At 51.9% G+C, this 14,478-nt stretch overlaps 1 protein-coding gene and 1 long non-coding RNA gene across 3 annotated transcripts; one reads left to right on the top strand and one right to left on the bottom strand.

The window, feature by feature from the left end:
• LOC119108550 (uncharacterized) lies at positions 1–4,248 on the bottom strand. Its single transcript, XR_005095307.1, has 4 exons — positions 4,172–4,248; positions 1,095–1,176; positions 849–927; positions 1–53 (listed from the first exon to the last, which is right to left on the bottom strand). It is a non-coding gene; the product is annotated as an uncharacterized LOC119108550 (long non-coding RNA).
• A 318-nt stretch (positions 4,249–4,566) lies between these two features.
• Positions 4,567–13,647, top strand: HisRS (histidine--tRNA ligase). Of its 2 annotated transcripts, none has more exons than XM_037231219.1 (7): positions 4,567–4,679; positions 8,153–8,419; positions 9,173–9,433; positions 10,188–10,409; positions 10,923–11,129; positions 11,404–11,958; positions 12,803–13,647. In XM_037231219.1, exons 2-7 carry the CDS (start codon positions 8,153–8,155, stop codon positions 13,010–13,012), a joined length of 1,722 nt encoding a protein of 573 aa, XP_037087114.1. In that variant the 5' UTR covers positions 4,567–4,679; the 3' UTR covers positions 13,013–13,647. The 2 variants fall into 2 exon arrangements, with proteins under 2 accessions (XP_037087114.1, XP_037087115.1); XM_037231220.1 differs by lacking the exon at positions 8,153–8,419 and adding an exon at positions 8,478–8,549 and having other exon boundaries at positions 4,570–4,679.
• Positions 13,648–14,478: the final 831 nt, after the last annotated feature.

Raw genomic sequence — 14,478 nt, forward strand, 5'->3', positions numbered from 1 at the left:
GGGCAAGATTATGACAACACACCTGTCAGTAATGCTGAGCGGCAGTCAAACATCTGAAAAATGATGGTCGCATGATTATCTTGTGCAGAAACAAATCATGCTATGACTTCAGTGCAATCATCAGAAATCACATTGTCATCCACATGCTCAGTAGACCGTCGTGATTAGATACATCATTGGAATGACCATTCACGATGCACAAGTCAAGCACCCAACTTTCAAATATCAGCATGGCGAGTGACCCCCGCCCAATTCGCCGTTTCCCATTACGTGGACTGGCGGGGGAGGGCATGTGACCCCCTTGCCGTTTCAACAAATTAAGTTTAGTGGAGAATGCCCGTGGATCTCAACGAAACCTCGCGATTGTCAAAGTTCGATGCCTGATCAAACAATGATCTCAACATGGGAGCTCAAAGGCAAAATGCTCCCCAGAATCACACTTCCTGCTTTATCTCATATGAGACCACTGCGTAACGGGTTGAAACACCTCAAAACGCAAGGTTGTTTTCCAATCCTGAGCGCAATGACGTACACTTTAGCTCAGATCTACCAGAAGCATAACTTTATTAATGTAACAATGTCAGCCCCTGCACCAGTTCAATTCTGAAGCATCGCTGGTTGCCGCCAGCCGATCACCGTGCGGTATTCCCAAAAACCTGCGGCTGCCCCGAAACCAGAAATGCCAGACTAGCAATGTTTTGGTGCAAAAAAAAAAAAACAATCAGCACACCATTAGCTACAAAAATCAAGGGACCCATTGCAGGAAATTCTAGAGGGGTATCATCAGAAACATCACCCCTCTCCTTATCAGGGTGGGGGATAACAGTTCCAGGAATGCAAAAACATACCAGATGGTGGTGCTGGTGATTATATTGATGTTTGGGGCTGTGCAGACAGCTGAGGCCATCTAATGTCAGCAGTCAGAATCTGAAAATAATGGCTGTGACCATCTTTTCTGAACACAGCATCCTTGTACCATTTAACACTGTCAGAAATCACATTATCATCCACACAATCAGTAGACCGTCGTGATTAAATGCATCATCAAAATGGTCATCCATGTTGAGGCATACAATAGCAGCAAAATGAGTTACCTTGAAGTCATTCCCCTGCTCCAATCCTGACATTCTCAGGTAATTCCACATTGGGAGCATCCTGCTCTTCGGTAATGCATACCTGGGAAGTGATAACCAATCACTTACAAACTGACAACACAGTGCAATAACACAACACACATTTCAGGGACCATCACCATGGACTAGACAACTTAGGCTGTACACCAGTAAATTTGAAACACTTCACACATCCTACTGAAAAATTTTGATGTCTGAATTTCTTACTCTGCTTAGGAAGCATTCCAGTGGATTTAAGTTTGCCAGTGAATTCACCTAACATTCACCGCATCAGCACAAGACCTCATCATGGAACTATGTGATCAGATACAATACAATTGCTACACTGGGGTGAAGTTTCCTGTCCAGCTGGGCTTGCTCCAGCCTCCTACCCACATAGAATGTAATAGCACAACGCAAGGAAAACACTTCAGTGAATATGTTTTCCAGTTGTCACAGTTTGATTACATAATTGTACCTTGTACAATCTTGATTTAAAGCCAACTGACAGCAGAAAAATCTATCTGGACATCATACCCAAATCCCAGCTATGAACAGCATTAGTAATAACCTTATCTGAACATGACTTCATGAATGCAAAGGTGAATGGAATACTCTCCTCTCTTGAAGGGGTGTAGCCCAGAAACTGGAGGGGGCCAAGGTATTGAGAAGGGCAGGGTTGTACACAGCACCAAAGGTTAAGATTTCTAATTTAGTTCAAAACCCTACACAAGAATGTGACACCACCTTTAATATGCTCCACAAATTACCAACTCATTTGAAGCTAGTGTGTGCATGGCAAAGGGGGGGGGGGGGGAAGAGGCAGGAAAAATGAAGGGAAATCTTCTGCTACCCAAAAACCGGCACATGCACTCATACCTCTTCTCACCTCAACCCAGAGGTCTGCAAGGGCATTTGAGATAAGCTGCTGTAAGCATCAGTGACACATTTTAATAGAATGTTCTTGTTTGCTCTATTTGATGTCAAATAAGTCCTGGTGTGTAAACCGGTGCAGGTTATCAATTGTTATTACATGCATATCATTTGATCATGCATGTCTACAAAACTGAAGGTGTAGGTGTACTTTCCAACCTAACGTCAGAAAAAATCATTGCACACCATTCGTCGTGTTCAAGGCGGCACATATCGGAAATCATCTCAAAACAGGTAGAATCATGCTCCTACCTTCAAATTTCAATAACTTCGATGGCGAGCTCCCGAGCGCCGTTTCTGCGTTGCCATTGCGTAAATACAATATTTCTGCTTACCAAGAACTCTACAAAATGTATGGGACCAAGGTAAACCATTCGTCGTGTTTAAGGCGGAACATATCGTAAAGAATTTCAAAACAGATCGAATCATGCTCCTACCCTCAAATTTTAATAAATACGATAGCGAGCTCCCGAGCGCCGCACGCCCCGCACCGCCTTGACTTCCAAGCGCCGTTTCTGCGTTGTTGCGAAAGCACAATATTTCTGCTTATCAAGAATCATAAGACATGTATGGGACCAAGGCAACAATAATAAAGCAACCAAAATCGTTTCTTATCGGGTTTAGGTACATTTATGAAACACGCAGGCCAGAATAGTCCAGAACATATCCTAACCTAACCTAACTGAGAATAGACCAGAACCTAAGCTAAGCTAAGCTAGCCTGACCTGACTGAACCTAACCTAACCTAACCTCCCCACCCTATATCCCCTCCAACCCAGCATCTCATTGGCATTCATGTTCCATGCCATATATAGGTGCCATATAGTGAGCTTTTATTTAGCTGCCATGTTCTCATTTTGCTTTACATTCCCCACCCAATCCCCCTGCAACCCATGGTCCCGTTGGCGTCGAGGATCAAATTTCATGGATTCTTGCTACCTTGTCCCGGTACATTTTTATGGTTCACAGTACATATGGTTTATAGTTATAGTATGGTTTATATAGTATAGTTTATAGTTATAGTTATGGTTTATAGTATGGTTCACAGTTAATATGGTTTATATGGTAAATATGGTTATGGTAAATATGGTTTATATTTAGTAAATATTTTTATGGTTCGCAGTTAGGTTATGGTTGTCCTGCCTTTAACATGACGAATGGTTTACTTTGGTCCCGTACATTTTGTACAGTTCTTGGTACGCAGAAATATTGTATTTACGCAACGGCAATGCGGAAACGGTGCTGGGGAGTCCAGGCGGTGCGGTGTGCGCGGCGCTCGGGGGCCCGCCATCGAAGTTATTGAAATTCGAAGGTAGGAGCATGATTCTACCTGTTTTGAGATTATTTACGATGTCATGCCTTAAACATGATGAACGGTGTACAATGATTTTTTCTAATGTTAGGTAGGAAAGTACACCCTGACCAAACTGAATAATTATTCAGCAAGCTAATGATTGGAGCTTTACTCCTCAATGACCACCAGGCCTTTACACATTTAGTGCATTAATTGATTTCTGCATCCAGTGTAACAAAAACTTCTGGTTAAGTTGTGCCAAGACAGCTGGCACTTCCCCCTGGCAGCAGATTGTAGCTAACCTGCCCCAAGCAAGTTCCAGAATTTCTTGAAGGAACTGAAAACTTCCTGAATGAACTGGATGAGCTATGGAAACTCAAGCGGTCAGGTACTGAGCCCCAAAAACCATGCAGCACGAAAACCTCTACATAAGATGTAGCAGGAGAAAGAGCCCACAGACTATGTGGCAGGAGGAACTAAGCACTTGAAAGCCATAAGATATGGATACCAAGCCCCGAAAACCACGTGGCGGGTCCCACATCACGCAGGTTCATACCGCCCGCATTCATCACTTCATATCCGCATAACCTCACAAGCACCCGATCTCACCAGCAAAGGAAAGCACGCCTACAAAAAATTGAAACAATATGTTGGCAGATACATTTAAGTCACATCGCCGAAATACCCGCATCAGTCAGCTTCCACCCGAGCCTCACGCCGATCTGATTGATCAAGTATGAATAAGTAGACAACGGGGCTTGTGATGAAAAATTTCAATGGCTTTGAACCCCTGATCTGAAGTCTCTCCAAACAAAAAGCCAGATAAACTTACTTTCACAGGCCACACCACGTCCTCACCCCGTGGCACCCATCCCAGAAAGGCCGGCGCACGGACACCCACACCGGATCACGCCGGCATTAACAGCGCTGTCATTTGTTCAAAAGATCTTTCTCAAAGCTTAAAAACGTTGCCCAAGTCATGCTCTGATTCAAACAGCCAATGCTGAATCAAGACATGTGAGAAAATGAAAGTACCTACGAAACAGCAAAAATATTTTGATATCAATCACGCTAGCTACACTTACTACTTTTTCAGCTTGGCCAGCGGTTTGGTACTCGACTCGGTAAGTACGTTACTATTCTTTGCCCATTGCTAGGATCCCTTCAATAATTGCAGGGATAGCAGCGCGTCTTTGACGAAAGAACCGCACCTGATCATCCGCCGGGCTGCTTTGCCATCTGTGCTGGTGCGGGCTCTGCTCCGGTTAACCCTGAGAGGCCAGGGTGGTTGTGGGAGGGCCAAAAGGTTGTTCTAGTAGGTAGCAACGGTGACTGATCTTGTAAGTACTGTTACGAAGACTGGTGAGGCTGATAGCTGAGTTCGATTGTGCACTTGGAGCTAGGGAGCTTCATTGTCTACGCTGCATCAGTAAAATCGCGAGGTTTCCCGCTCAAATTACGTTATTGACTGCCTATGTAGGCGAGAAAGAGTTCTGTTCAAGTGATAATCTAAACGTGATAACGCAAAATAATCATATTGCCTATTGAAAATCCCGAAGTTATTCTGTCTGGATGGTTGTCATTTTGATTGCTATGTTGTGCCCATGTGTGTGAATGCATGAATGCACAGCTGGCGTTCAGTAGTGCTTGGCCAGGTAATAAGTGTCTAGGAAAGAGGGGGAATGTGTGTCATGTTAGAATCCCTGTATTTCTATCAATATGCACCACTTTTCAGAACAATCAACATATGGTAACTCAAGAGGTAGTGTGATTCCAACAGTATTCATAGATCAATAGATTGTGCCATCTTAACCTCAAAATAAAGCAATCATTTTCACAACAGCAACAGAGTTCACTATATGTGGATGTTTTGAGAGATGGTGCTGATCATTTATTTGCCTGTGAGTTAGCAGATCTTGGGCCAGGGTCCTCCCCCTCCCCTATGATGGTTAATTCCATGAAGCATTTGAGTTAAATTAGATTGTGTTTAGTTTAAGCTGAATCACAAGACATTGTCTGAATATTGGGTGTAGGTGTACTTTCCTACCTAACGTTAGAAAAAATCCTTGCACACCATGTGTCGTGTTTAAGGCGGCACATATTGTAAATAATCTCAAAAGAGGTAGAACCATGCTCCTACCTTCAAACTTCAATAACTATGATGGCGAGCTCCCGAGCACAGCACGCGCCACACCGCCTGGACTCCCCAGTGCCGTTTCTGCGTTATTGCATAAGTACAATATTTCTGCTTATCAAGAACCATAAGAAATGTACAGGACCAAGGCAACAGTAATAAAGCAATTAAAATTGTTTCTTATTGTGTTTAGGTACATTTATGAAACACACAGGCCGGAACAGTCCAGAACATATCCTAAACTAGCCTAACCTAACCTAACCTAACCTAGCCTAGCCTAACATAACCTAACCTAATGTAACCTTACCCAACCCACTGAACCAAACCCAACCTAACCTAACCTCCCCACCATATGTCCCCTTCAACCCAGTGTCCCATTGGCACCCATGTTCCATGCCATATAGGGTGCCATAAAGGGAGCTTTTATTTAGCCACCATGTTCTCATTTTGCTTTAGATTCCCCACCCAATCCCCCTGCAACCCATCGTCCTGTTGGCGTCGAGGATCAAATTTCATGGATTCTTGTTACCTTGGCCCCATACATTTTTATGGTTCTTGATGCTGCTTGTTGCGCAGTAATGTTGTGACCGCGCACAGCAATGGCTCCAGTGTCACTGCTGCTGTGTGTGTGCAGCGTTTGGGAGCTCGCCATCATTATTATTAAAAATTTGAAGGTAAGAGCATGAATCTACCTGTTTTGTGATTATTTACAATATGTCCTGCCTTAAACACGACAAATGGTGTACAATGATTTTTTTCCAATGTTAGGAAGGAAAGTACACCCTGACCGAATATTTAGTTAGTGATGTCATTTGTGGGAATATGTCACAAGAAAAAAATATTTTACAAAAACTTGTGCTGGCAATGCACATTGTGCAGGACACCACTCACACTGTGATGGTGCCCAGTTACTGGATCTTAATGTATAGTGCATGCAAATATTATTCTAGCATAGTTATCATGTAATATTTGGGAAAATTAGGATGTTGCTTGCTGGGCAGGATAATGTATACATTGTAAAAGCAGTTATAAAGTATTTATCCTGGCAGTTATGGAAGGTATGTTTTAGTTCTATTAGACCAAAAGAACCTAGAAAAGTTCTGAAAAAGCACCAAGTCAGCTCTGGTTCTAGTTTTTTGTGATGATATGAGTTACATGAGAATGCCTCCAAAGTTGTGCCAGAGTGTCCTGAGTGTAGTGCCCTTTGAATGTTATATAGCGTAAGGTGTAATAATTAGCAGCTTGTCTGGTACTAGGCTTCTGACCCTTGGCTGGTTGTATACCAACATGTTCTTTCCTTTCCTGATATGCTGTGTCTTGCCAGACATGTTTCAATAATGTTCTGCCCCTGTGCTACAGAGTCTTTTAAGTTCTTGTTTATGTCATATGAAAGTTTGCACTGTCAGTTACATTCATAGTAAGCCATGACATGGACCTGATGTAATGTTTAAAACAGAAGCTAACACAACAAACAGACAAACACTGTTTCCTGAAGTCAAGCTTTTAGCTACAGTGTTTTCAGAGGGCTACACTAATGTTATTAAGTTCAACAGTCTACTGCTGCTACCTGCTGATCAGTTATGCTGCCTGCTGGTATATACTAACAGGTATATACTACCTGCTGATCAGGCAGCATCAATGCACCATGCATTTGTTGTATAAATCTATGGAAGTGGTGGATATAGGCATAGTGAGTGTTTTTTTAAATCTCTTGTATGCATCAGTGCTGCACTTTTGTCACCCTAAGTAGCAACTAAGTAAGAACTGGTAGGACTTTGTCAGCTTGAAGTTATCTAGTTTAAGTCCTCTTGGTTACAAGTAATGCAGGAATGTTGTTGCACCCTCCACAATATGTTTCATGTGATTTTATTAATATCCATTTAGGATTACATACATGCATTTATGCATTTCATGGTGCTTTTCTGAATCAATACAGCTTGCATTTCACAACCGAACTGAGAAGCAAAACAATAAACCCTAAACTGGAATTCATGTCATCAAAAGAAGTCAGTTGATAACATGGAATTGTCTCTAAACAACCTACTTTATATAAATCATGGCTCCTTAGTTTTCCAAAGATCATTACACATCCAGGCATGTTTGACTAAGGCAAATTGTAGTTTTATTGCATCACCTATCTTAGCAAAATAAGAAGTGTATCTTCTTGCAGTGAAGTCAGAGGTAGTCCTCACTGCATCATAAGCTCATTCATTCACATGTACAAGTATATGACCTGGGCACATTTCTCATGGAATTGAGCCTGATGTCAGATTTAGCCAACTCAGAGTAATGTCATGCAGATCGCTGTCACTCCTACGAGCCGCACCAGTATCGCGCTCGGCTCCTTGCGTACACTGGCAACACTCATCGGTCCCAGTCCTGCTCCACCTGCTGTGTAACATTACATCATCTTTAGCTCAGCGCTGGTGGGCGCCTGCAATCCAGGGGTAACCACTACCAATTGGCTTCCACGATTCGCCGAGCTGACCGCCGGGTACCGGTGCCTCGCTCGCGTGCCCGACCGCGACGGCGCGCGCCGCGTGGACCGCGCCCGCCGGCGTGGCGCGCCGATTGGCCCGCGGCCGGGGCGCGCCAAGGTCACGCGCGTGACGTGGCGCGCCGCCGCCGCCGCCGCCGGACACTGTGTCAGCGGCGGCCGTCGCGTGCGTGTGTCCTCAGATGGCGGCGCTCAGCCGACGCCAGCTGCTCGGCCTCGATGGATTCCTGGCGTCGCGCGCCTACCTGTCGGGCGCCGCACCCGGCCGACTCGACGCCGAGGCCCGCGCGCGCGTACCCGAGCGTGAGCTAGGCGACGAGACGCCCCACGTGCGCCGCTGGCACCGCCATCTGGCCAGCTTCGCCGCCGGCGAGCTGGCGGCGCCGCCGCCGGCCGGCCTCAGCCTGGAGCGCGTGCTGCAAACGGGTGCCGAGGAGGCGCGACAACAGGTACTTGTCGCTGATTGGCGCTCACGGTCTGCCTCTTTTCCGGTGCGCGGGGCGGCAGGGCGCGCGCTTGATGGGGCCGGCGCTGCGGCTGCGGCGGCTCGCTGGCTGGGCCCTCCTCGGTCGCGGCAAGGTGAGGGCCGACCGCGGGTCCAGGGCATACAGGGGGTGGGGCTCAAACGCTGCTCGGGGGCTGCTCCTGCCGTGTGGGTATGTGTGTGCCTGTTAGTGGGTCTTTGTGTTGGATGAGCAGCTGAAATCGCTGTTAATGTGCCGCAACGCCGGTGCCATCCGCGTAAATGCCAGAGATGTCGACCCATTTACCGTCTTACTTTCACCCCTTGTAAACGTTAAGCATATTTTGTCAGCTGTGGTGGCGTTTCTGGTATTTGCATACCCATCTGTTGTAATGGTTGTCATTGATTGCCAGTGAATGCTCAATGAAAACTATGGCCGTCGTGATCTCCCTTTGTGGTGTGCGCTGCCACCGCGTCACATTTGACACATACCCGTTAAATGCCATCACATTGGGCCCATCTCCTATTTGTTAAGCCATTGTTTGGCTTGTGACATTTGGCCAACCCTCAGACGTATTAAGAAGTGCCGCACGCGACATCAGGGACGTGGTCTGGACGGTCGGCGCCAGGCTCTTCGCTGTCCTGTGCGCAGAGTCTCCTCGACAGTGTTGCACTGCCTCCCCGCTCCCCGTGTGACCCCCTCGCTCCCCGCGTGACCCGCCGTGCCGACGGCCGGCAGCTTGACGCCGAGGTGGCGCGGCTGGCGGCGCTGCGAGCCAGTCTCTGTTCGGACACCGCCGATGGGGGTGACAAGCAGCGCCACCAGAGCGCCCGCTCGGGCGGCGGCGGCGGCGGCAAGCTCATCCTGAAGACGGCCAAGGGCACGCGCGACTTCCAGCCGGCGCAGATGGCCATCCGGGAGCGGGTGTTCAACACCATCGTGCAGACGTTTAAGCGGCACGGCGCCGAGACTATCGACACGCCCGTCTTCGAGCTGAAGGTGCGCCGAGAGAGGTCGTGCGAGGCGCCGAGGGCGCGGCGGGAGTGGGGGCCGCACGCCGGGGTGTTGTGTGGGTGGGTGGTCGGCCGCTGGTGCCTGCTATTTAGGGCGGGAACTTGAGAGCGTTCCGCGAAATGTATCAAGCAACCACGTGATGCTGATTATGTGTCGTGGAGTTTCGCAATGCTGTTGCGTGAGATGTCGCCATTAGGCTCCGTGACCGTGCATTGAAGCCAAAAGTGCGCACGCATCATGGTTGACCAATGTTGTTTCGCAAGAAGTGTCTCGAAATAGATTGTAAACGATGCCATTCAGACATTCCGTGGTGTCGTTAGGTTTTGTGCAGTGTTGCATGCAACTTTCAGGGCATCTGAGCTTTGTTAGGCCTCAGGTACGCGTTGAGCTTGACATTCTGAACCGCCATGCCTGGCAGCCCACTTCACCACTGATGTTGGGTATGACTCCATTTCCTCGGCTGAGATGACCGCACGTGCGAATTATCAGAGCCGTAATTTATGAGTTTCTGGTATTTAGACATTTGTTCGGATGCTCGCCCGGCATCAACTGGCGTTTTAGACATTTAGTCCCGGTTCTCTTCCTCGAGTTCGAGCACAGTTTGCGCTCCACATTAGTACTTGCTCAGTACGTCTTGTACCTGAAACACCGACGCCCTGGTCCGCGAGGACGTGTCGACGGCGTCGTTAGCAGCTCTTCCCTTCCCCCCGCGCAGCGCTGACCATACGCTGTGTCGCAGGACGTGCTGACCGGCAAGTACGGCGAGGACAGCAAGCTCATCTACGACCTGAAGGATCAGGGCGGCGAGATCCTGTCGTTGCGGTACGATCTGACCGTGCCGTTCGCCCGGTACGTGGCCATGAACAAGATCAGCAACATCAAGCGCTACCAGATCGCCAAGGTGTACCGGCGCGACCAGCCGTCGCAGGCGCGCGGTCGCTTCCGCGAGTTCTACCAGTGTGTGAGTTTGCTTTGGCTGCTGTCCGGGATGCGTGCGTCCGCGGAGGTCGTGCTCTGGCGCGGCCGTGAGCGGCCGAACTGCTGCGTGAGCCGAACTGCTGCCGGGTGGGGCGATGCGTGTGCGGCCGTTCATTTCTTGGTGACTTATGCGTCCAGGCGATAACATCGGTATCTTTACCCATCGAATGCGGACACTTGCGCAGATCATACCCTTGCAGCCCATATCTTCTCATGAGAAAGTCATGTATCTCACCGTCTGACGTAGTGAACCCCCGGGTGACATTGCAGGGTTGCCTGCCGGATTGGTCGGGATTCGTAGGCTGGTGTCGCCCGTTTCTCCGGCGGCGGGCCGCGGCCAGCCACCAGAGGCAACCCCGTCATCGGAGGCATCACTCCCTACACGTCTTGGTCGTGGCTCGCAATGTGGTATTATAACCATGCCTCCCTCGCTTTGGAGGGTGGGGGGGTCTCGCGCATGGCTGCCGCCGCCTGACTCAGCCGCCGTCGGTCGCAGGACTTTGATATCGCGGGCGCCTACGACCCGATGGTGCCGGACGCCGAGTGCGTGCGGATCGTGGCCGAGATCCTGCAGTCGCTGCAGCTCGGCGGCTTCGTGGTCAAGGTCAACCACCGGCAGATCTTGGACGGCCTGTTCGAGGTCTGCGGCGTGCCGGCCGACCAGTTCCGTACCATCTGCTCCTCCGTCGACAAGCTGGACAAGGTGAGACGGGCCGACGGGGTGACAGCGGGCCACAGCCTCGGCGTTCAGTTCTTGCGTGTGAGACTGGCTTTTCGCGGGGTTTTGTCCGCTGGTCACAGCTGTTTCTTGCCATGATTATATTGTTTTAGTCTGCCTCAACGGATACGGTAAGCGGGTTGACAGACTCTGTCGCTTAATATTTCTGCCGCAACAGCCGACAGGATGGGTGGCCTCGCGCGTTCCACTTTCCGATACCACATGACGCCCCACTGACCGCGCCCCGCCGCGCCGCCAGAGTCCCTGGGAGGAGGTGAAGCGAGAGATGGTGGACGAGAAGCAGCTGGCGCCGGCTGTGGCCGACAGGATCGGCCACTACGTCCAGTACCACGGCGGCGTCGAGCTGGTGGACACGCTGCAGGCCGACACGGCGCTCTCCGCCTGCAAGAACGTGCGCGACGGTCTGGAGGCCATGCGCGCCTTCCTCGGCTACTGCCAGCTGTACGGCGTGGCCGAGCACGTGCGCTTCGACATGAGCCTGGCGCGCGGCCTCGACTACTACACGGGCGTCATCTACGAGGCCGTGCTGGCTGACGGTGACGTGGGGAGCATTGCCGGCGGCGGCCGCTACGACGGCCTGGTCGGCATGTTCGACCCCAAGGGCCGCTCGGTGCCCTGCGTGGGCGTCAGCATCGGCATCGAGCGCGTATTCGCGCTGATGGAGGCGCGCGCCGACGCCGCCGCCGGCCGCACGCGCACCACCGACACCGAGGTGTACGTCTGCTCGGCGCAGAAGGGCCTGCTGGACGAGCGGATGAAGCTGCTCACGATGCTGTGGGACGCTGACGTTAAGGTGAGTGGAGAGCGGTGAGTGATGGCAAGGTAGTGACTGAGGGCGGGGTGGGCGGTAGCTGCGGCTACGCGGTTTCCGCGTCGTCGGTACCTTTTGGCGTGGTGTTGTTGGATAAATTTAGCGATGTGAATCATTGCCTCGAGTGTCTAGGGGATGGAGGTCCTCTTGAGACATTTGTTGTGTGCGCACGCCGGCCTCGGTCCGGCGCACTCCTGTCATGGAAGTGTTCCGACCTGACGCCACGGGCGTGCGGGTCACCACGCCACGGACGTGGCCGTCCACGGGGGCGGTGTCACCACGCCACCGGGTCACGGCTGCGGGTGCCACCGAGACCGTCACGCCACCGGACGTCACGGGGCGGCGGGTCACCACGCCACCGGACGTCACGGGCGTGCGGTTACCACGCCACCGGACGTCACGGGCGTGCGGGTCACCACGCCACGGACCACGGGCGGCGGGGTCACGGCGGCGGCGGGTTACCACGCCACCGGACGTCACGGGCGTGCGGGTCACCACGCCACCGGACGTCACGGGCGTGCGGGTCACCACGCCACCGGACGTCACGGGCGTGCGGGTCACCACGCCACCGGACGTCACGGGCGTGCGGGTTACCGACTGCGCAACGCCATGTTGCGACGTTCCGCGGCGAGTTCCTCTTGGTCGCCCATCGACTTCTGGGGTCACTGGTTTACGAATTAACTGGCCGCCTTGTGGTGGCGCATAGGAACGGTAACTGGAGTCAGGCTGGCACGACTGGTCCACTTCCGCACGAGCCCGCCGGGGCGACCGGAGCCCCGACCACCTCAGCCGCTAACCTCTTGCTCGTCTTGTCCGTCTCGTGCAGGCGGAGCAGTCGTACAAGAAGAACCCGAAGCTGCTGCAGCAGCTGCAGTACTGCGAGGAGCACGGCGTGCCGTTCGCCATCGTCCTGGGCGAGAGCGAGCTGCAGCGGGGTGTGGTCAAGCTGCGGCACGTGGCCACGCGCGAGGAGCAGGAAGTGCAGCGCGACCAGCTGGTGCCGGTCCTCAGAAGCAGGCTCCAGTCGCTAGGATGACCGACACCGGCGGCGCCCACCGCGCGTGCTAGGACACCAAAGGCCGCGTCGCCGTTGTGATGGAAGGGAACGCCGCGGCTGCAGCGGGCTGGCGTCCGCGTGAGAGTAATTTATTCGGGTGCCTGTCACCGTGCGTGCCGCGGCGTTGGTGCGCTATGTTTTTAAATGTCTTCGAGCGCCGGGCGTGTGCGGCCAGAGGTATTAACGGTGGAGAAAGTCTGCGACGCGCTGTCTCGTGTGCCGGCACGAGGCTGCCGTGATGGTGGGCCGCCGCCTCTGCTGCTTATGGGATCCGTTGGCTCCGGCTGATCCACCGCCGTTGTTTTCTGGATCAACGATATTGAGTGCCTGGCATCGGTCGGGACCAAAGCGCGTCTGCTGCGGGCGTCAAACCCCGTCTGCTGCGGGCGTCAGACCCCGTCCGCCGCTGGTGTTTGGCTTGTCTGGTACTGGTGAGGACCGGGGCGGATGCCGAGCAGTGCTGCTGCTACAGCCGACAGGTGGCAGGCCGGTCGGGATGCGCCGCCCGCGGGACGCAGTGATGTCAGACCGATACTCAAGATACAACCGGTAGCCCGCCCGTGTCCCGTGGCCATGGGTTGGCGAAATACAGCTGGGCCAAGGTTTTCCTCGAAGCCGTGTTTATGACGAATCGTCCGGAACCGCCACTGTCCCGTAGCGCGATGGCCTCAACATTGCTCCGGTGAACCGCGCAACGCGCATCCAATGACGTAGATGTGCGAGCGTCCACGGATGGCGGTGAAAGATCGAACTCGTGTAATGCATGGCGTGTTGAATTCGCTAGACTAGCCGAACTGGTGGCGACTGTGGTTTTTATGTGGGCATATCGACAGTCCAGCAGCAGATAAAAACTTGAGAACGTGGTCAACGCTGACCTCTGGTATTTTCGCTGTTAGGGACCTCTATGCTCTACACCGCCCAAAGAAGCGTGCCTTTCAGTGACCAGGGAGCTGCAGCCCACCAGATCATGGTTAACATAGCGGGCTATATTAACGACCACAACGGTGCCTCCCTCGGCTCGTAAGGAGGTAACCAAGAGGTACCATAGGTATGTGTTGTGCGCAGGCATGCGAGGAATATCTCCTGCCTCCGGACCCTTCTAAAATATTTCCATGAGCCAAGAAGGGGCTTTATAGTTCTAAATATGTTTTTGGAGCTCTCGCTCCCGCTTTTGCCGACACGCCGCCACCGCCAGGTCACCAGCAGCAGTCTGTTTACAGTGGTCGGCGTCTGAAGCAGTAGTCTGTTTACAGTGGTCGGCGTCTGAAGCAGTAGTCTGTTTACAGTGGTCGGCGTCTGAAGCAGCAGTCTGTTTACAGTGGTCGGCGTCTGAAGCAGTAGTCTGTTTACAGTGGTCGGCGTCTGAAGCAGTAGTCTGTTTACAGTGGTTCGGCGTCTGAAGCAGTAGTCTGTTTACAGCGGTTCGGCGTCTGAAGCAGTATTCT

The sequence above is a fragment of the Pollicipes pollicipes genome, unplaced genomic scaffold (assembly GCF_011947565.3).
Source record: "Pollicipes pollicipes isolate AB1234 unplaced genomic scaffold, Ppol_2.1 Scaffold_6686;HRSCAF=7923_pilon_pilon_pilon, whole genome shotgun sequence".
Taxonomy (NCBI): Eukaryota; Metazoa; Arthropoda; class Thecostraca; order Pollicipedomorpha; family Pollicipedidae; genus Pollicipes; species Pollicipes pollicipes.